At 33.1% G+C, this 21,968-nt stretch overlaps 1 protein-coding gene across 2 annotated transcripts in view; it reads left to right on the forward strand.

The window, feature by feature from the left end:
* LOC125053575 overlaps positions 1-21,968 on the forward strand; it is a 113,739-nt gene that overhangs the window by 79,631 nt on the left and 12,140 nt on the right. For both annotated transcript variants that reach the window (XM_047654979.1, XM_047654980.1), the window contains exons 6-7: positions 491-628; positions 1,935-2,012. In XM_047654979.1, the coding sequence (XP_047510935.1) occupies positions 491-628; positions 1,935-2,012 (216 nt within the window). The remainder of the gene's footprint in view (positions 1-490; positions 629-1,934; positions 2,013-21,968) is intronic.

Below are 21,968 nucleotides of genomic sequence, written 5' to 3' on the forward strand. Positions count from 1 at the left end.
ATGCAATACTTGTGGAAAAAATTATAAAATCAATCCTTGATGCGGATTATATATCATGCTACACACACATAACATTTTTATATATATAGATTAATGTGTATTCAAAAATTAATTAATAAAATAAATATTTATAAGAATATAAGTGTAGGTGTTAGAGAAAGGTATGAAAGGTAAAATAAATAAAATATATAATAAATTATTATTATTGGTAAAAATGTTTATTGTCACTTCATTAGGTATAAACTAATAGTCATGATGCCACGATGTCTGTGACGAGGAATAATTGATTCGATACGTTACATTGTGAACACATCGTATTACAACTCAACACATTTAAAAATCTTCAAATAAGTAATATCTACTGACACGTATAAATAAAATCCCTTATTTCAGTAGACATTTTGAAACATATACCTGCATACGGCTTGCTACATGGAGCTATATGTACGCTTGTCTGTGCCATCAAACATGATCTGTAAATAATTTTTAGATAAGAGGCGTCGAGATTGGTTTAGTAGTGTTAGTGCTGATTATATGGATCGGCGCTATCACTCTCTTCTTCAATCGTTGGGGCAAAATCCGGATGCTACTACCGTATCAACCGGACTATAAACAGGAGCAATTAAAAGTAAGTAGTAAACATTGTTAAAAATTCTTAGTCAATAATAGAACAATATTCTCTATGAAATATAAGTGTAAATATTCTAGGATGTGTGGCTATCAGTAACAGCCTTGCGATTCTGTAACTCACTTTTCGAACTCTCACGGCGGTTTTCGCATCGGCGCTCGCTCTCAAATCAGTCGTGAAGCAGTCATTTTATGATTTGGCATTCTGATAAACAATAAACTACAAGCTCCCACCTTTTCAGAATGCCAAATCATAAAATGACTGCTTCACGAATGATTTGAGAGCGACCGCCGATGCGAAAACCGCTGTGTGAGTTCGAAAAGTGAGTTACAGAATCGCAGGGCTGATCCAAATTGTAGCAGCTAGACGCTCAACTAGGCCTGAATATTTCTAAGACTTGTTCTATTAATGAACCGTTATTTAATTTAATATCTGGTGCAGGTGAATTAATTACATTGGTTAACATTTTCCATAGTCGTAAACATTTTGGCAGGTTCAAGAATGTTCTTCAAATTCAACGCCATAGGATAAAGTTATGGTGTGTTTTTACTTTTCAAAATTGCTTTCATCATTCCTAATCCAAAACTAATCTTCGGTATCTTTTAAAGTATTTTACTAAAACATACCTTCTAGCAAGTAGCTACTAATGTCATTTCTAATACTTTGTATATAAAATTTAGGGCTACGCTTCAATAGATAGTATCCCTTAGTTTCGACAGTAATCGTATAGTAAAGCATATGTACCTCTGGTAATTTACTATACGATTACTATTCTAAAAGGATAATCATGCTTCCGGTTTAGTTTCAAATAAGCTCACGAAACTTTGATCGATATTTCCATACATATATTGTAACAATTCCATTGTATTGTTCGTGCTAAGTGACTGCTACTAATAATCCATTATAACAGTAGGCTTTAAGTGTATGGTTTGGCTGGCTATTCCCTTTGTGTATCAAATTCAAATAGATCCCTATATCTAGGTTGTATACTCTATAGAGATGACGATTCAATTCCCATTCCAACAGTACTTGTATAGTAATATGAAACATCGTATTACCTATCAAATTTGACCGACAATTTCCATGTATATACTTTTCGTTAGTCACTTGTTTTTTTTCGTCATAGCTTGATCATAAATAGTATATCAGGCTAGACTAGACTTAGTATATCCTAAAAATCTAACTTTATATGATCCTTAGTAACATTCGTAGTAACTTTATGTAGCATACATTGCTCGTAACGCTTTGTTAGACATCATCAATAATGTAACTTTGTACTGTTTCTACAAAACTTGTATTTTCATAGGTGCCAGGCAGCAGTGCTCTAGCTGCCGCAACAGCAGCTGGAACTTGTGGAGCACATTCAGCGACGACAGCTTGTTCGGTATTCCATTTTTAAATGTCATTAATACGCATGACTGAATCAAATGTTAAAATTTTATATTGCACGCATGGGTTTTTGTTTACGTATTAAGAGAATTTGGTTTATATATCAATTATGTATTAGTTTATGGTTTATATTCATTGCCAAGTGCTATGTCTAAACTGCTAAATCTATTTTAGTTTTGAAAGAGATATATATATCTAGACAATTCTTTTGCGAACTGGCGAACTGTGGATTCGACTCCCTGGGAGATACGACATCCAACAGTAAAAAGAGCATACTGCTCCCTCAAAAGCCGGCGACACACCCGCTAAAATGGGATGCAATGGCTGCCCTTTTTGGGCGTCTCGTAGGCTCGTTTGCCCCCCTATAACAAAAGAGCAAGGGAGGACTAAAATCGTCCAAAAGTAAGGAAATCAGATTTCCAGGAATTTGAATTAAATCCATATTGGTTCATCCATCTTAAGAACTTAAATAATTACAAAACGCATCAATATCCCTACAGCATTAAGTCATATTTGTCTTGACAGCAAAATTTTGAAGTGAGCTCACACACTGCACACCATTGATGGGAGTTCATTTCGAAATTGTTTTTTAATACAAAACAGTCCTGAACTAATAATTTTCTTTTTTATGCGTTAGGAGCTTAGGAATCGTAGCGATGTAAGAAATTTTAATGTTTTTTTCATCTTGTAGAGTTGTAGATGTAGATTTCATACGTAGGTTCAATTAGCTTCTAAATTGGACATCACTTTCATTCCGTAAAAAATCAGTACTAGTCTGTCCCTTTTTCATCAGTGTTAACACAAACTGACAGAAAGGGATGCAAGACAACTGTAATTTTATGTGCCATTACTTACTAATTTAGGGGGTAAATAATATTATCAAAGACTTTATGTTTTATATATCTAATACATACATTAACCGTTAATTTTTATCACTTGTCGTTATTTATAAAAAAAATAAAAAGTGTGACCAGCTATGAAATAATAAAAAATAAAAAAACGTGTGTGTACTTATGTACACGCGTTAAAGTTATACTTCTTTGGCGTAATAATTTTGTTCGAGCACTTTAGAGGGACGTTTCCCTCTTCCAATTGCATTTTCCTGTCCATTTTAATGGTCACTTCCAATCGATACGATATAATATGTACTAATCATGATATTTTACAATAAACACTCGTATAGAAATCATTATTTTGGTTTAAATAAACACGACTCTGAAAAACACGACAGACAATGCAACTTGCGGCCCAGACTGTTTTACCGACGTTTGAACAGATATTCAGGGTGTCGGTTTTTTGTGTTGGTGTGCGCGCGCATCGTAAAAATGTACTCTCATTTTTCCCTAACGCGCCAAAAGAAGTATAACTTCAATAAAAAGCGTGACCATCCTGCACCTATAAAAGCAGTCTTACATACATAAAAATAAAACTTTATTTGGTAAAAATAGTGATAGTACAATATCTGAGTTGAGTCTTTCAAAATACTAAGTCCCTTAGCAAATAACAAAATATGTTAAATTATAAGTGAGACTAATCCAAATCATATATTCACCCGTTTCGCTGATACTTTAATGCCTTTATAGCTTATCCTTCTTTGCCTTCTAACCCGAAACTATTATCCTATCTCTGAGAGTAGAACCTTCAAGTTAAACCCAACATTTAAGGGACTAATTTATTTATAAATATCATATGTATTTAATTGCTTAAGATTACAATAATCCTTATATTGTGTTAATCATTCCGCTATTTGACTAGCGACGTACCAAGGTCGGCAGTGACTCTCAGATTGCAGTAAGACAGCTAGCGTGATCCGAACCGCATTGCAGCAGAACGAAGGCCATAGGAATCCTGCATGTTATTTATAGAACTCGTTTTCGCCATTAACAAAACAATGACCAGTTCAGATGCTTAACCTTTCGTGTAGTTTATCGTCACGGAAAATTCACTATTATTCACGAAGCAAGAGCTTTCTTGAATTTACGTAATTGTTTGCATTTATCCACACGTAGCTATGAACAGATAATATAACAAAATGGGCTTGAGACACTAAATCAAATGTTTATTATATTTTATTATTTAACTTATCTTATAATTTGCATATATTTTGGGTTAGATTTTATAAGTTCCAGTTTTAATCTGAAAGTTCTACAATAAGCGTCTTTATAAATATTGCAAATTAGCATTAAAATCATTCATCACTCATTGGTCTAGTGGTTAGTACCCCTGACTGTGAATCCATGGGTCCCGGGTTCGATCCCCGGCTGAGACAAAACATAGATGTGATGAGCATTTGGTGTTGGGCTTAGGTCTTGGGTGTTTAAATATGTATGTATATGTATATCTATCTATAATATGTATGTATATACGTTGCCTAGTACCCATAACACAAGCTTCACCAGCTGAGCATGGGACTAGGTCAATTGGTGTGTATTGTTCAAAGATATTAAAGAAAAAAAAAACAATTATAAGCAAAACATAAACACGTGACGCAACAATCCTTTAGGTCTGGGCTTCATGTTTCTGTAACTATTTCACGATCATTTTATTTTTTTAATAAGCAAGTAGGCGATTAGCTCTCTGTGCCCGACACACGCCGTCGACCTATTGTGTAGGCATGCCGGTTCTCTCGGAGAGAGTGTTAAATAGCTCAAAGACAGAAAGTACAAACGCATTACCTCAGGGATTAGAGTCACAGGATGATGCCACTAGGCCAACACTGCTCGATTATTATTATGACTTAATTTTCTAACTTTACAACTATTATAAAAAATTATAGTTACAATAAAAATAGGCTGTGATATTGGTCAATTAAATGATTTGCGCAAAGAACTTCCCTAGCCTCTGATTAAGTGTCTCGTCCATTTTTAGTTTAACTCAAGGTATTATATTGTGTATTTATCAAAGTCTTAGCGATTAGAAAGAGTGGCCGTGAGCTTCTTAATAGTTCCTTTCACTTAGTCTGGAATTTAGTTAATTTTTAATTTAGAACCTTCCAGTTATCTATAGGAATAAAAGAATTTTGCTTTTATTTTTTACTATCGGTTTTATCACGTATCCCAAAAATCTCCGATACATTTCTACATATATTATACATTTTCTGTTTGAACTCAAAACAGTATCAATCGATAACCAATCAAGGAATGTATTGCTTTCAAATGAAATAAAGAACGTTATTGAACTAATTATATTAAGCGGTTAAATTGCGGTTGTATTTCTGTTACAAATGTATTAATTTCAGGTTATTACGTTATATTAACTGTGTGGTTTATATACCATTGTTAAAGGTATTAAATAAGTACTGATTTCATAAATGTTGACGTAAGATTTTGTCTAATATAGTGTTTTTGGAAAATTTATTAATTGTTTATTGCTTTAAATACAATTAATAATAATAAGTTTTTATTTGCAAAGAAAGCGGTACATTTAGTTTGATTAATTATAAAAAAACATTGCTTAAATATACTTTAAATATTATAAGACTATTAAAATAAGTCTTAAACTCTGTTTTAAGTTTTCTATATAACGGTGTGAATACAATTTGAGACAAACGAATTCTACTACTTAATTATTTAAAGAGTTACGTGTCTCAAAAGTTATCAATTAAATTGTAACATATATATGGGTCTAAAGAATAAAAAAGACTTATAGATATATTTTCATATACATATACCTATCGTGCTCCTAAAAAGACTGCTGCTATTGTGATAGTACGACATTATTTATAATAAATATTTTATGGCTTCTCTATAAAATAAATAGATGTGAAAAAGTAGTAATTTATTTTATTTTATAACTTATTAATTTAATTAACTTTAAGTAAAAGGTATAACTAACTGATTTTTATTTATAAATTTCCTTATTTTATTAGAAATCTAAAATGCGTCAAAGTTTATCGAATATTCGCGTAGCTTTTTGAACTTTCTCGAACAAAACTTATAATTGATGGAGTCGATGTGAGTCTCATTAGAAACTTTATTTGGGATTTTGCACAATAGTGGGCCTGACGAAATTCGATTCAAGTTCGTGAATAGTTAATCCAACAAAATCTACAAATTAAAAATAATGATTAGTAGTAAAAACTTACATATGTTGGAATTACCAAAAAATTTATTATTTATGTTCAATACACAAATAAATATACGTACAGTATTTACAATATTCTTAACCTACATAGTAATGATAATAATAATAATGAAAAATTGATAAATTGAAAATTTTAACAAATTCAAAAAGTTTGGTCCATGTGGCAGTGTACCTTTAATGCTGGTAGCATTTCCTGGGCGTATTGCGATACTTATTCGTTCAGCGAGGAATATAATATATAATATCTTTGATTGGCGCCTGTGCACTTGAACCCCACGGCCCAAGAGTCTCTACTCCAAAGGGATGAAAATCAAAGATGGATTGAATTAGTTTTAAGTACTAGGAACTTTTATATTAAACCACTAGAAAAAGTTTGATTTTCTATAATAGTAATTGCCTTTTTCACAATCAAGTGAAGTGCGAAGTTGTCTTAAGTTTAGTTAAATTCGTAATGAAAGTATGTTTCAAACTAATCAAATTAAAAAAATTGTTCTTTTTATCATAATTTTTATGATAATATTATGAAACGGATATAATTCTCTTAGTGACCAATCAAGCTGCAGTGGCGCTACAATGCAACTTAAGCATAAAACTAGCGAACTTAAAGCGAGTTAAAAATTTAATAGAATACTAAAATGTAGCGCTGTCTTGTGCTAAAAGCTTAAGTCAGAATTACGCAAACTTTGGGTGGTAGAATTTTTATATACAATATAAAAAGTAACCGAGCCTTTTCAATTTCAATGCCTTTATTTCAATTAATACAAGAGAAAGTTTACAAAAATATATATGTATATAGAAAAGTTTTGTTGCACATCAGTCTTCTTGTACGGCTTGCCTTTGAGGCACAAAGGCCTCCTCCAGCTGCTTTCAGTGTTTCCTATCCCACCAGGACCAGTGGCTTTTGAAAAGTCCAGATGACTTTACAAAAGCCACTGGTCGCATGGTATACCTCCATGGTCCATTGAGTGAATTTTTTCGACCAAAAAAAAAGACGAGCCATTTAGTTCTGATAAATACGGCAGTTAGTATAACAAAAACTTTAAAGACTTAGACATCATAAAACCTGGAACTATCGCTAAACCGTTTTATTGGAGACAACTTTGTGGTCTAATAATGTTATATGGTAGTATAAAACTGGAGGAATGATTACAAAACAGCACACTTATTGTAACGAGTTATTGTTAAGAATAGCAGTTTATTATAATAACTGTAACATCAGTATTTTTTATAGAACAGGTGGCAAAAGGGGCAGGAGGCGTACCTGATGTTAAGTAATCCGCCGCCCATGGACACTCTCAATGCCAAATGGCTCGCCAGTGCGTTGCCGGCCTTTTAAGAATTGGTATGCTCTTTTCTTGAATATGTCGAATTGGTTTTAATCATCTAACGACAAGTCATTTTGTACGCATTTTTTTTAATATACCAGTGTTAGGTCGCAATTTTTGAATTAACAAAAACTTTGTATTGAAATTAGTATAATTTTAATACGTACGTAAAATGCTATTACATATTATAATTTAAAAAAAAATACCACTGTTTAGTAGTGTTACTGCTATAAGAATCGAACCCGGGATCTACTATATACCGCGTGCGTTACGTGAGCACAAACGATGTACTTAAAAACCAATTCATTACTCCTTACGACAATAGATTTCTCCGAATTGAGGTATTCTTATTTTTATGAATTTTATGACAAAATAAAACCTGTTAAAGTAACTGCATATAAAAGGCATTGTGGCTTAACTGGCAATATTCTACATAATCTTATGGCGTACTAAAATGGGATCTGAAACATAAAAGCTTCCAATTCCGCCCAAAACCAACTTCCGATTGCTATCAACATGATTGCCTAAATATAAAATTCGCGTAAATGCGAATGCATTCCAAATTTGAAAATTCTGATTGTGTTTCCGACGCATTTGGCAAAATCTAACCGTTACAAGTTCTTGTGTTCGAAAAGGCTGCTGGGCTTACGTATTTTAAGTGCTTATATATTACTAGTGGACCCGACAGACGTTGTCCTGCATGATATTTCAAGCAATTAGTAAAGCAAAGTATGAAAGTACCGACTGCAGCGCCATCTGGCGGGCTGATTTGTGAATCTAAACCATTCCCAGATCCCCTTGAACACACACAAAAATTTCATCAAAATCGGTCCAGTCGTTTGAGAGAAGTTCAGTGACATACACACTCACAGAAGAATTATATATATAAAGATGTACATTGAGGCAAAAAATAACCAACATAAACTGGCGTAGCCTAATGAAGGGAAATCGGATTGATGGAACATATTAAATTATTTGAGGATTCTTCAACTAAAGATCGATAAAATAAAGTAAAACATTGTAAAATAGGAATTTTAATATAAGAAAACTGTCCGGCACTTAAGTTATAACTTTCCTTTTTTACCAAGTAGCGCCGCGCCACCTTCTGGAGTCACACTTATTTATCTGTTTGATTATTTATTCAAAAGCGGAACGTTCTCATACGCTCTTGATCTTAGCACAGGCAGTAAATGCAAATATAGGATAAATTTTTAAACTATATTACAGAAATAAATATGTTGACTTCTTTTAGTATCCTTCTGTGCCAGATCTGCATTAACTATCAATATTTTACTTCATCGTACGAGCAATTATTAATAAATTATAGAAAATCAATTAATAAACAGTTAAGTCGTCCTTTAACAGTGTGACACTGCTCTTAAATATAGTCTTTGACATTTGTCGCAAAATTACGTGTAATACGAGGAAAAATACGACTGATATCCAATGCAATTGCTGGAAAAGTATCAATCCTATACATCTGTCTCCAATGTTGAACGAAATTGTCCAATTTCATTCTTCGTTGAGAACATTGATTGGATGACTGGCGGGTATCGCTATATTTTTAGCTTCGGATCTATAGATCTGAGTTGATTTTAAAGAGACCGAGAGTGTTAAATTTAGACTACTGACTTTAGTGAAAAGTAAAATGTTTTGCTGAATGTTTTTATTGATAAGGGGATTAACCTGTAATCGACCTTAAATATAATCATAATATTAGAAAAGGCAACACGTATTGTGTGGTCTTGGTAGGTTTATTTATTCCTAGGCATTTTTGGTGATATTTTACAATTGTTAGTAAACGTGAACGCTACTATGGTATGTGAAGACTGCCCTTTTTGGTCGTCCCGCAAGCTCGTTTGCCCCCCTATGTTAAAAAAAAACTACTAGTATATAGCTGCAGTTTGTTTGATTTATTTATTATTTTTCTTATCAGATATTTATAAAGGAACTTCATAATAAAACAAAATGTGAATGTACTATCGTTATATTCTTTAAAAATAATTTTTTTTAATTAAATATATAATAGGCGCTTAGAAGATTGCAGGATAATCCTACCAAAATTTTTGATAACTCTTTGTTATCAGATAATAGTATAATTTGTTCTACCATCTGTGAAGTGCATATTTACGGCGATTCTGAAATCTTTATAAGGGATTAATATTACGCCAGTAAATTAAAGTTAATTTAACAAGAAAACAAATCTTAACACTGCACATTATACGACGATGTCAGCTTATCACTATTTGTTTATGAAATACCCTCAACATATAACAAAAACTATAATTACGCCATTTATAACCTCAAAGGTTATTTAGACCCGAGACCATTAGTGTAAATTTAATGTATCGTAATTCTGTTAGCCATAAAGATTCCCGAACGAGGTTTTAACGCCTTTGAAAGGAATATTATTTTCGATGTTATTTTCTGATGATAATATTGAACTTTTTTGCGTATTTTCACAATTATAAATATATAGGCTGCAATTTAAGTTTCTTCAAATGAAACTTCGCAAAAAAAACAAATCCATTTTTTTTAAATATTACGTTTTAAATTAATATATACCCTGCAGCAGCTATGATTGTGATGTTGATCTCTAAGCATGCATATTTAAGATAAAATCCAACTAATAGAACCAATTTTCTTTTGAGTAAAATTTACTTCACTATTTAAAATAAATGCTCCAAATATTTTTAAGTTCCACTCTCTATAGTAGGTATGTTGATTTTCCATCAAAGAGCCTGTGAAACTTATGTCAATCAATCAATATGAATTGATCAAAATAGGAGGTGGTTTTAAAAATTCTACTCTCTATAGTAAACATCTAGATTTTTGATCTACGATCATGTGGCATAATATTGTTAAATGCTAACAATTGTTCTCCAGTATTAAATAATATAAAGTACGTACTGCAAGTTATTGAATCTCTTTGAAAACTGGAACGTATATTTCCGTCGAGCTCTGCTCCATAGTTAGTATTAATTGATTATTTGGAAATGGCTTATAAACCCGCAATGCGCTCAACGCTTTAATGACCGGAGAATATTTACATACCATTGCCTTTTTAAACAAAGAATGCGATTTATTTATATACGTAAAGTTTATGGCTCTGTAAATAAATTATATATTTGAAATAATAGTGGATTTTTTTGGTCTGAAGATATCGGAAAATAAAATAAAACTGTATTTTATCCGCGGAATATAAATAAGAATAAGATTGCGCATGATTAAAAACTTTTTTATATAGAACAGGGTTTTTCGGAACGGAGGCTCACCTGATGTTGAGTTGCCCATGGACACTCTCAATGCCAGAGGGCTCGAGAGTGCGTTGCCGGCCTTTTAAGAATTGATATGCTTTTTTCTTGAATTGGTTCTGAAATACTTCAGTGGGCAGCTGGTTGGGTTCATTACTAGGTAATGAACATGTTTGACAGGTTATTAAAAATACTTCATTGATGCGATGCGTGAAAAAAAGTAAAAACAACAACATTTAAAAAAAAATTGACCTTTACAATTGATCTAGTTGGTGAGAGATATTTGGTTTTTTTGCTACAGGTGCAGAGTTCAGACATGAATCTAAATTAGGGTCTGTGTTTTATTGCTAGTTTTTCACACGTTTTACAGTTACTGTTTTTCTGGAGCTTCGGAAACGTAATTTTGCATAGCCTTTTGTTATGCATATGTGATATTGTGTACGACAATTTTTCACCATTAAATACTTTGACTGTAACCTACAATTGTGTTTGGACACAGAACTTCTAATTTATGCTCCTAAATTAACGAATAATGTTACAAATTTTCTGCCTACTAGCTCAACATATATTACAATACATTTAAATATTTTTTTTTACCAAACGGAACATAAAATTAACTTATTTCTGTTAAGGTGGTTATAATTAATATAACATTAATTTCATACTTATAAGTTTGACAATTAAAGTCTTAATGAAGATCGGATATTAACGTGAATTTATTACATCAATTATATTTTGACATTTTTATGTTTTGTGTGCTTTACAATAGCAAGTAGCACTGTTGTGAATTCGCGTTTATATGCATTAAAAATCAGTAAGCCATGATATTGGCCTCAGATAGCTGTATATGTTTTGAAGATTTTTCTTAATAGATAAGAAGGTCTTCTGTGCCTCACACCGTTGAATTTTAGGTCTAGGGTGTGTGGAAAAATGGGTAATATTAAATGACAATCTCTATATATATAAAATTCTCGTGTCACAATGTTGGTTCCCATACTCCTCCGAAACGGCTCGACCGAGTCATATGAATTTTTATGCATATTCAGTAAGTATGAGAATCGGATACTATCTATCTGTCAAATCCTATAGTGGTAAGGGGTGTCCACCCCGAACATTTCTTTTTATTTCTTGGATTTTTTTTATGCAATACAAAAATACATACAACTCCTAATTTTCACTCATCTACGATCAACACCTATTTTTTTGTTATTGTAAATACTTATTTTTATTGAACTAAAAAAATGTTTCCTAGAAATAATAGGTATATATGACAAACTTCTTCTTAAACAACCCCAACATGATTATAGAGCTCTTACTAAGTAAAATAAGACAAACCTTAGATTTACATACAGTCACTAAGATCATTACATGCAAATATCGTGTAGTTAAGCCATGGATGACTTTGGGCATTCTACGATGTGTCAGAAATAGGAATAACATGCAGAAAAAGCTAAAATTAGACCCTGATAATGAAATTTTAAAAATAACTTACCGTAGATATCGAAATTATTGTAATAAATTAATCAGAAACCTAAAAAGAAATTATAATAAACAGCAACTAATTCTAAATAAAACAACTCAAAAAAATTATGGCAAACTGTCAACAATATTACAAATCGGAATAAAAATAAAAGCGACAATTACGAACTGCTCCACTGTAAAGAAACAGCACAAGAGTCTATAGATCATTGTAATCAATATTTTACCCAAGTTGGCAAATCACTAGCAGAAGGTATCCTTGCACAACAACCCGCATACAATTGTTCTGACAAAACTACTTCGAATTATCCTCACTTAACTTCATTTGTATTAAGAGATACTGACAATGATGAGGTTCTTAATGTCCTGATGGGGTTAAAATCAAATAGTGCTCCAGGCTGGGATGGCATTCCTACCCAATTCTTAAAGCTAACTGCTGATATAATTGTCCCTATTATTGTTCATTTGATCAATCTATGCTTTGCTCAAGGTGTCTTTCCAGATGCACTGAAAATCGCTGTAGTTACCCCAGTGTACAAAGGAGATGATAAAACGGATATAAGCAATTACAGGCCTATTTCTGTTTTACCACCTATTGCCAAAATACTGGAGAAAATAATTAATAAACGTTTAATGAACTACCTTAATACATTTAATATCCTCTCCCCAAGTCAATATGGCTTTAGACGGGATTTATCGACAGAAGATGCCGTGTTGGATCTCACATCGCTTATTACTAATGCTGTGGATAAAAACAAAAAATGTGCTGCAGTGTTTTTGGATATGAAAAAGGCATTTGACTCAGTATCAATTACAGACCTTATCGACAAGTTGGAGAAAATAGGCATAAGAGGAATTCCCTTGAAATTATTCAAAGACTATTTATGCAATCGAAAACAGAGTGTAAAAATAGGAAAACACCAAAGTGAACAATGTGAAATCACCTTCGGAGTTCCGCAAGGAAGTGTATTGGGGCCCACTCTATTCCTTGTATATATTAATAATTTATGTAACATGGATATAGAAGAGGGAACAATGTTCACTTATGCTGACGACACTGCTGTCGTTTTTGTAGCTGACACCTGGGAGGCTGTTAAAAATAATTCCCAAAAGGGCCTTGCAAGAATAGCTAAGTGGCTCAGCGATAACCTTTTGACCCTCAATACCTCTAAAACTAACTATGTATGCTTCTCCAATTATAACTCCTCTCAACCACCTCCGACGTTTGCTATTCAAATACATACTTGTGGCTCACCTCATTCTATAATATGCTCATGCGATTTTATTAAGCGGCAAAACTGCGTAAGATACCTGGGTACTATGGTAGACCAACGCCTATCATGGCGCGATCATATAGAGCTAGTTATGGCTAGAGTAAGAAAACTCATATGGTTATTTAAAAATCTAAGACACGTAGCTGACTCGGCCCTCCTAAAACAAATTTATACTGCTCTTGCGCAGTCAATATTAATATACTGCATTCCGGCCTGGGGTGGTGCCATTAAAATAAAATTCCTGGAACTGGAGAGAGCACAAAGGTCACTACTCAAAGTTATCCATTTTAAGCCATACAGATTCCCTACGGAAATGTTATATGCGGTTAGCGATCTTCTGTCAGTACGTAAGTTGTATGTACTGCAAACTACTCTTAGAACCCATCGACATATTGGATATGATCCTAGTATTTTGAACAGACGTAGAAGGCATAATGTGGCACCTTTACCAACTTTTAAAACTAAATATGCTCATAGACAGTACTGCTACCAGTCTGCTAACTTATATAATAAATTAAACAAGGAATTAAATCTATATAATATGAATAAATATAAATGTAAAATAACTATAAATTGTTGGTTAAAAACTCAAACCTATGAAGAAGTTGAATCTATTATCTAAGAATTACTATTCTAAAGTCTACTTTTATCTTACACTCTAAAAGAACACACACACTCAAACATATGATACAGACATATACACACATACCTCATACACACTCACTCACACACACTTACACTCTCACACATCAACATACACTTAACTGAATACAACGAACACCCCTCAATTTATCACTCATACACGATGCATCTTTTAACTTGTATAAATATTGTTTTGTTTTTGTAATATTATTCCCTTTTGTCTAAACTTACATACCTAATTAAGTGTACCTAGGAAGAGCGGATACTCCAAACACAAGTATATTATACATACTTAAATGGAGGCTCCAGCCACATGTTGTTATCATTGTAAGTGATTGAATAAATATTTTTTCATTTTCATTTTTCATTTTCATATGGCAAAACAAACTTTTGCCGGGTAAGCTCGTATTATATATGAATTTTCTCAAAATGCCCTTTAGTGTCTATGGGCGGCGGCAATCAGATGAACCTCCTGCCGGTTTGCCTCCTGGTCTATAAAAAAATCGCATATCTGTTTTTACTATTAGAAAGTAAATTTTAATTTATCATTTATGTCAGTCCATAAAATCGTTCAAAGCCAAGTAAAATCCGATTGTAGTCTTGCGATAACGTCAAGATGACTGCATTGTGCCGAGACCCTTGAATATTGAACAAGTTTACCCATTGTTACATTGCCTATTGTTGGGTCACATAATTATGTCTATTTTTACATTTTAGTTAGCCTGTTAGTTTACAGCATTTCTTTTAAATTTATAATAATACATAACTTTAATCCGGTTAAAAAGTTTTTTCTTTAAATGTGTAAACGGTAAAATAACATTGAGCGTTGGGGGAGTGCTGCGGTATAATAGACTTCCACAAAATATAAAAAGTGCAGACAGCCTGGCAATATTTAAATTTAGACTAAAAGACCATCTCTTGAGTGATCCCAGTTACCTGCGTAAATGAAAGTCCGCCCAAGTTTTACTTCGCTAATTGATCCTTGAAGCTCTTCAATGACCCAAGACGTGATAAATTGTATCTTTAGTATATAAGTTCTCATGTAAGTGACAATTGTCTGTTATGAGAATAAATGTCTTTAAACCTAAAGGTTATGTCAATAAAAGACAATACTAAGCATTTTTTTTCTTATGTTTTATTTAGCTAAATATTTATAAAATAAAAATAAAATAAAATGTTTATTATGGAACATAAGATACAGGTATCACTTAATCCACGTCATTAAATTGAATCTGTAGCCATCGGCAAAGAATACAGAGGGTGTAAGCCGAGACAAAAAGCCGGCGTAAAAAACTCTCGGTACTCTTTTAAAATAGCAAATCATCAAACAACACTTATTTTAAAACAAATATCGCAAATTAATTAGATGTAGCCTGTCTAGCACTAGCCCCAGGCCGTTTTATGAACTGAATAATCGTTAACTTTATAGTAAGCCTTTTTACACAGCTTTTATTAAATTTATTAAAAGGCAGAGATAAAAGAGCCTCTGGGATTTTATTAAAGAAGAGTACCTACCCTTTTCCCAAAAAAATATTACTAACTTTAGATAGGCTAGTACGGGGAAATTGCAGCCTGCGTTATATCCTAATCTCTAAATCCTTTCTCTTTAATATTATAACTATATCTATTGAATATTATAATAAAACCCATGTATAAAATATAGCGTACTGAAGGCGTTGTAGAAGTATTTATTTTAAATGGGTAAATATAGTATTATAAATACTATATTTACCCACAACATACAGATGTGCCTATCACCTCTCTTGGGATTATAGTCAATACTATGTCGCTGTATTAATGTAGACGGATGCACTGTGTTTACCGTAGCAAACGTTATCAAGATTAATATTGATATCACACAGAAGTGAATCAAATTAGGACTAATCAAATAGACTATCTCTGTTTGCTGTGTACTAAATTTAAGAATCATTTTCTTTTTATATAACAAACAAATAAAAATCAGAGGCGCTACAACCTTTTTGGTCTGGGCCTATGATTTCTGTATCTGTTTCATGATCATTTACCTAATAGGAAAGTAGGTCAGCCTCCTGTGCCTGACACATGCCCACAGTGTTTTGGGTCTAATGCCAGCTGGTTTCCTCACGTTATTTTCCTTCACCGTTCGAATGTTAAATGCGCACATAGAAAGAAAGTCCGTTGGTGCACACCCGTGGGTCGAACCTACGACCTCAGGGATGAGAGCTGCACGCTAAAGTCTGCACCAACACGGCTCTGAAACCTACATATAAAGCCTAAAATAGCCTAAAGATGACTCCCGATCGACACTCGCCGTGAATCACACTAGACACTTGTTAAACCGCGTCTATTACGAGTATATAGAGAGGAAACCTACGCGAGATATTTTATTTCAGGGTTTTAAACAAATTTCTCACACTTTGATAGAGTTATCAATTTTTACTATTGTAGTTCCAAGTTTTATGTAAATTGTTACGCCATAAAATGTATCGTCTAGACTATTGGTTAGTAATTTCAATACATTTTGCATTGGAAATTCTGTCCATAGTAATAAAAATGAAGCTGTCTAGAATATATAGTACATTTTGAAATGTTGAAGGAATATCTCAATTCTGTTAAACCAAATATGTATAGATTTATATATTTGTACAGATATATGGTTGAAAAATTATTTTAGAACTTTTACAAAAAAAAAATCCGTTAACGCAGAGGGTTAGCGATTACGTATCCGGCCTTTTAGAAATCGGTACGCTCTATTCTTGGATGACATATCGTCGTATTGGTTCGAAAACCAAGTCATAAATAAATCTTACTGTTTTACCTAAACCACAAAAAGTAATTTACATAACTTTTTTCAATACAGCATTGAGAATGAAAGATACATATGACTAGGTATCACAGCATATGTATGTTGTTGTGTTTTCACAAAATATATTCACGTATAGTTATTAAAAAAATTACATAATTATATCAATACGCAAACGTTTATAAAGCCTTACTTGTGGTTCATAATTCCAAATCGCACTCTTGTTTTCGTAACAGTTTTTCACAAGAAATCGTAATTTACGAACAAAAAATGATCAATCCCACGAAAAATAACGGGAATATGCATTGTTTGAATAATTAAGACAGAGCTTTTTACGTTTATTACAGACTTTATATTTCCATTATTTGACGTACGAAAAATATTGTCAATACATACACGGTTTTTGTATAAGAATATTTTTTGAGTAAATTTGCCTTGTTTTTTAATCAATTTATCCAATGACCGGAACTCAAAATCGCGAAAATATATTATTGTTTCCCTTTGTTAATAAAATAGAGCAGTGTTGGCCTAGTGGTTTCAGCTGCGACTGTCATCCATGAAGTCGTAGGTTCGATCCCCAGCTGTGTACTAATGAACTTTTTGTCTTTTGAAAACATCGTGAGGAAATTGGCTTGCCTTAGGGCTTAGACCGAAAAAAACGACGGCGAGTACCATGAGGCTGATCACCTACATGCCCAATAGGCCCAGATCTAAGAAAGTTGTAGCGCCGCTGGATTTTTTTATTTTTGTTGTTTGTTTGAAATGATTGGCTGTTTTGGAGTAAAGCTTATGAGTTAATTTATAAACTCAGTGGCACTACAACCTTTTTATGTTTCCGTATCTGTTTTTCATCATAATTTGTCAATCTAATAGACAAGTAGAGGCGTGTCAGCCTCCTGTACCTGACACGCCGTCGACTGTTTGGATCTAAGGCGAGCCGGTTTCCTCACGATGTTTACCTACACCGTTCGAGCGAATGTTAAAGGCGCACATAGAAAGAAAGTCCATTGGTGAAAAGCCAGGAATCGAACCATCGCCCTCAGGGATGAGAGCCGTACGCTGAATCCACTAGGCCAACACTGCTCATACAAATATATGAGGTTACCTTTAAAAGAAATTACGTCATTAATAACCAATATTTATAGAGAATGTGCATTGCACGCTATCCGCTCATTACTCAGAACTCTGTATATTATTAACGTTGTACAATTTCAATCATAGCTTTTCGGAAATTATTTTTTGTTCAACAAATTTCCACGCGTGGCGTCGGTCGCAATTTTAATAAATACTAAGTAATTTAGCACATTTTTTTTTAGCAAGATTTTCCAACTACTGGTATAATTTTCTTTGCATTTGCATCGAGCAAATTCATTTAGTGTATCTACATAGGGCACATCTATTTAGAGTTATTTAATATTTTATACAAAAATACGAAAAAGGTTTGATTTATTTATTTATTGAAGTTTACAATATCATACATTATGCTATATCTACAGTAGGATATGCTATATTTCCTAAAATATATAACGATTTTGGTAATTAATGTTACAAAAAAACTAGAAATTAATTTCTAATTGTTAAGAAAACAAATTTAAAATGAACAGCAGAATAGCGGATTAGGTATGAAATAGGCACTTCATTTAATAACTTCCCAAACATAATTATTAAAATTATACAAATATACAGTATTTACAATTTCCTTTACCTACATAGTAATAATAATAATTAAAAATTAATAAATGGAAAATTAAAACAAATTTAAAAAGTTTGGCCCCTGTGACAGAGTACCTTTAACGTTGGCAACATTTCCTCACTGCATTACGATACTTATTAGTTGAGCGAGGAAAGCACCAGCTCTGGGGTCAGGTCTGGTCTTGGTAAGGTCTCCCGAAAGAATGATGATGAAGACATTGCCATATATAATTATGTATCTGTACATTACTTTTAAAATATTATAAATTCGTATTCAAAGGTATTATAGAGTTATAAAATTATTTCTTCACAACAAAGAGACCGAAGATTCGAAAATCCTTTACGCACAAAAATATTGAAATTGACTTTTAGCGATGCCTTTGAGTTCTTTAGACATTTTTACTTTCACAAATCAAAGCTCGTGCAGATGTTTTATAACCCGAAAGGGTTTCATTTATTTTACGGCGGAATACAGTACGAAAGATTTTTATTAAGATATATAAAGTTCCGTGCAGATTTCTGATCTTGCGCTGTATATGTATAAGCTATGTTTAACTTGTAGGTTTTTGTTATTCATTAAAGCGTTTATTTATAGATTAAACAAATCAAAATTAGTAATTTACATATCACCCTTTATTTTGAGCTGTATAAAAACTCGGAGGAGAACGTTTTTAAAGAAGATACTTTAATATCCTACGCCTGTAAAATGTGAAGGTGATTTGTGAAACTACGAAATAAAAATTCCATATAATATAGTTGTTGATTATATGTACAAACCTTGCTGGAACGATAATTTATTTGTATATACAGTCGTCCCTACACTGAAATATATTATGCCGGTTCGGCAATCAATTGGAACATTAGAACGCAGTGGTACACCTGGACTTTAATAACTAATGATCCAATCAGGAGGGTACATAATTATCCTTTCCCATGAAATGACTTCCCAACATTATATATTCTGGGTTAATGGGGCATACTCTATGCAAGAATAAGTTCCATATGATTGCTAGGTAACGATTTGTACAGTGTTTAAAAACTTTCCTGATATTAAACATCACCATAATTATTCATAAATTAGTAATAAAATTGTCTAATATTACGACAGCGCACAGTACTACACAATCATTACCATGCACTTAGAGATCCCGAGCAGTGCAAACACGGCAACATTGGTGAAGATTCTAAATTGCGTTGTTCAAGTGGTGTGGTACGCAGGACGTATGCTGTCTTCTGGATCGTTGCTTCCAATACCCCCGGCGGAGTGCCCGCGACTGCGGCTGTCAGTTTGCACTGCTGCACGCCGCGCCCGATGATAACCATGGCAGCTAGCGGAGCCCTGCCCGCGCTAGGACGCGGGCTTGCGCCCTTTGCGAATGCCAGTGCGCCGGTTGTGATCACCAAGTAAGCTGTAGCACGCTTACGTGTGTTGGTCAACGCACGCTTACACGATTTCGCACTGCTCTTATGAGTTTTATAAAGGAATAAACTCGTTTAAGCGAAATATTTGTATAAAAGATTTTGCTTACGCAGGTGTTATACTTTGTCAAACTTATAGTTGCGTTACTGTTCCAAACTTTGCTATCGAAAGTCTAGAAGGCACTTTTGCATACAGTCACCACGACATTCACTATAGCTTACAATTTTATTGAATGACTTATATTGTTTCACTCGTTTGTGGTTAAGATTTTAAGTTCACGAATTCACTTAATATACTATAATAATTATTATTTTTTATAATTCAATTATCTTTAACGGCCAACATAGACTAAATTTGGACAGTGTGTTACCATGGTTACGGGGTTTTTTCCAAGTTACCATGGTAATACAGTACTACTTATAATCCACGTTATCCTCGTATATTTAGAGTACTTAAGAGGTTGATAAGAGTTAACACAATTCTAGATGTTTGATCGCATTGTGTCGGAACAGTTTAAAATCGTGTTATAAAGATCTTGTGTGAGCGACTAACTTGGCACGGGTTTTATCACGGGCAAATGATTTATCAGAATCGCGTGTTTTTCGTCACGCACCCAACAGTTTTGTAACTGTAAATTACGCACCTTCGTGATTCAATTGACGCACAATATTTCGCACTTTTCTAACTTTTGCCTCCACATTTATTTAATGCTTGAATTCTAAGTTTCCTTTCCAACTTTTCATATTATCTATTGTTAAAACAATATCAATATTCGTACACTCTATACAGGGGATCGTTTTATTTCAAAGTTTCGGTGAAATTCAATACTGCGTTCCGTTAAAGGTAAAAGTTTTGTGTAATTATTTGTTTTGATTTTAAAGTTTCTTAAGAAAATTAAGACGCGGTAAACTAGGCGTTTCTGAAACCAGTTACAAAAGTAAGAAAGAGATAAAAGACGAAACCATGTGTTTCACTCTCTTCTTTTTTCTTCTTAGTATCAGTAAACCATGTCGCGTACCGTAGGTTGTACTAACGAGACTATTAAATCACAATCAAACGGAACACTTCATCGTTAGTATCGTTTTATAATATCACCATACAAATCTCTCAGTGCCATGTATAGTCAAGTTTACTGACGAAGTCAGAAACAACGCAACGTTTCGGCAACACATCTGCGAGCCTTCTAGCAACGTGAGTGTCTATGGGCGGTATCACTTAACATCAGATGAGTCTCCTGCCCGTTTGCTACATGATTGCTACGATGAAATCGAATTCAGGACCTGTGTTGGTTCCAAGGACACTCTCAATGCCATAGAGCTCGCGAGTGCGTTGCTGGCCTTTTAAGAATTGGTACGCTCTTTTCTTGCAGAGCGAGGGAGGGTTGGATATAAGCACTAATCATCGGCGTTAAATATAATTACAAAGTGATGTTTAAGAAAAATCTCCGATACACACGCATATGCCTTATACATATTGTAAGACATGACTTTCCTAATTAAATAAGCTCGCGATTAATGCTTTAAAGCTCACATGTTCAGGGTTATAAGTTTGAACCTTTGACCTTTGTTTGTATGGCGCGTTATGTATATAATATATTTACAATAATTTGTATAAACGTACTAGTCTTTTATTAGGTAAAAATTGTATTTCATTATTATTTTCTAAGAGACAATTGTTGGTAATATTCAAAGGTTAAATATTTTTATTACAATGTGTAGACATGTGACGCAATATTTTGTTAATAAGGTATTTAAATTATAAACCCCTCCTATATATTGAAGCACTCAGTAACATTTACATTTCTTACACTTGTGTCAAATAAATTCGAGTTATAAAGTATGTTTGCAAGAATGTTTTTCTCAGCTAGTGACCAAAGTTCACTATAGCAACTCGGTAAAATCTCTTGAAATTTAAAAATGTTACTATATAATTTAAGGAACCCAATCGCAATATCTAGCATACTATGTATAATATATGATATATTCAACAAACCCAAACAT

This window comes from Pieris napi, chromosome 11, assembly GCF_905475465.1.
Source record: "Pieris napi chromosome 11, ilPieNapi1.2, whole genome shotgun sequence".
Classification (NCBI taxonomy): Eukaryota; Metazoa; Arthropoda; class Insecta; order Lepidoptera; family Pieridae; genus Pieris; species Pieris napi.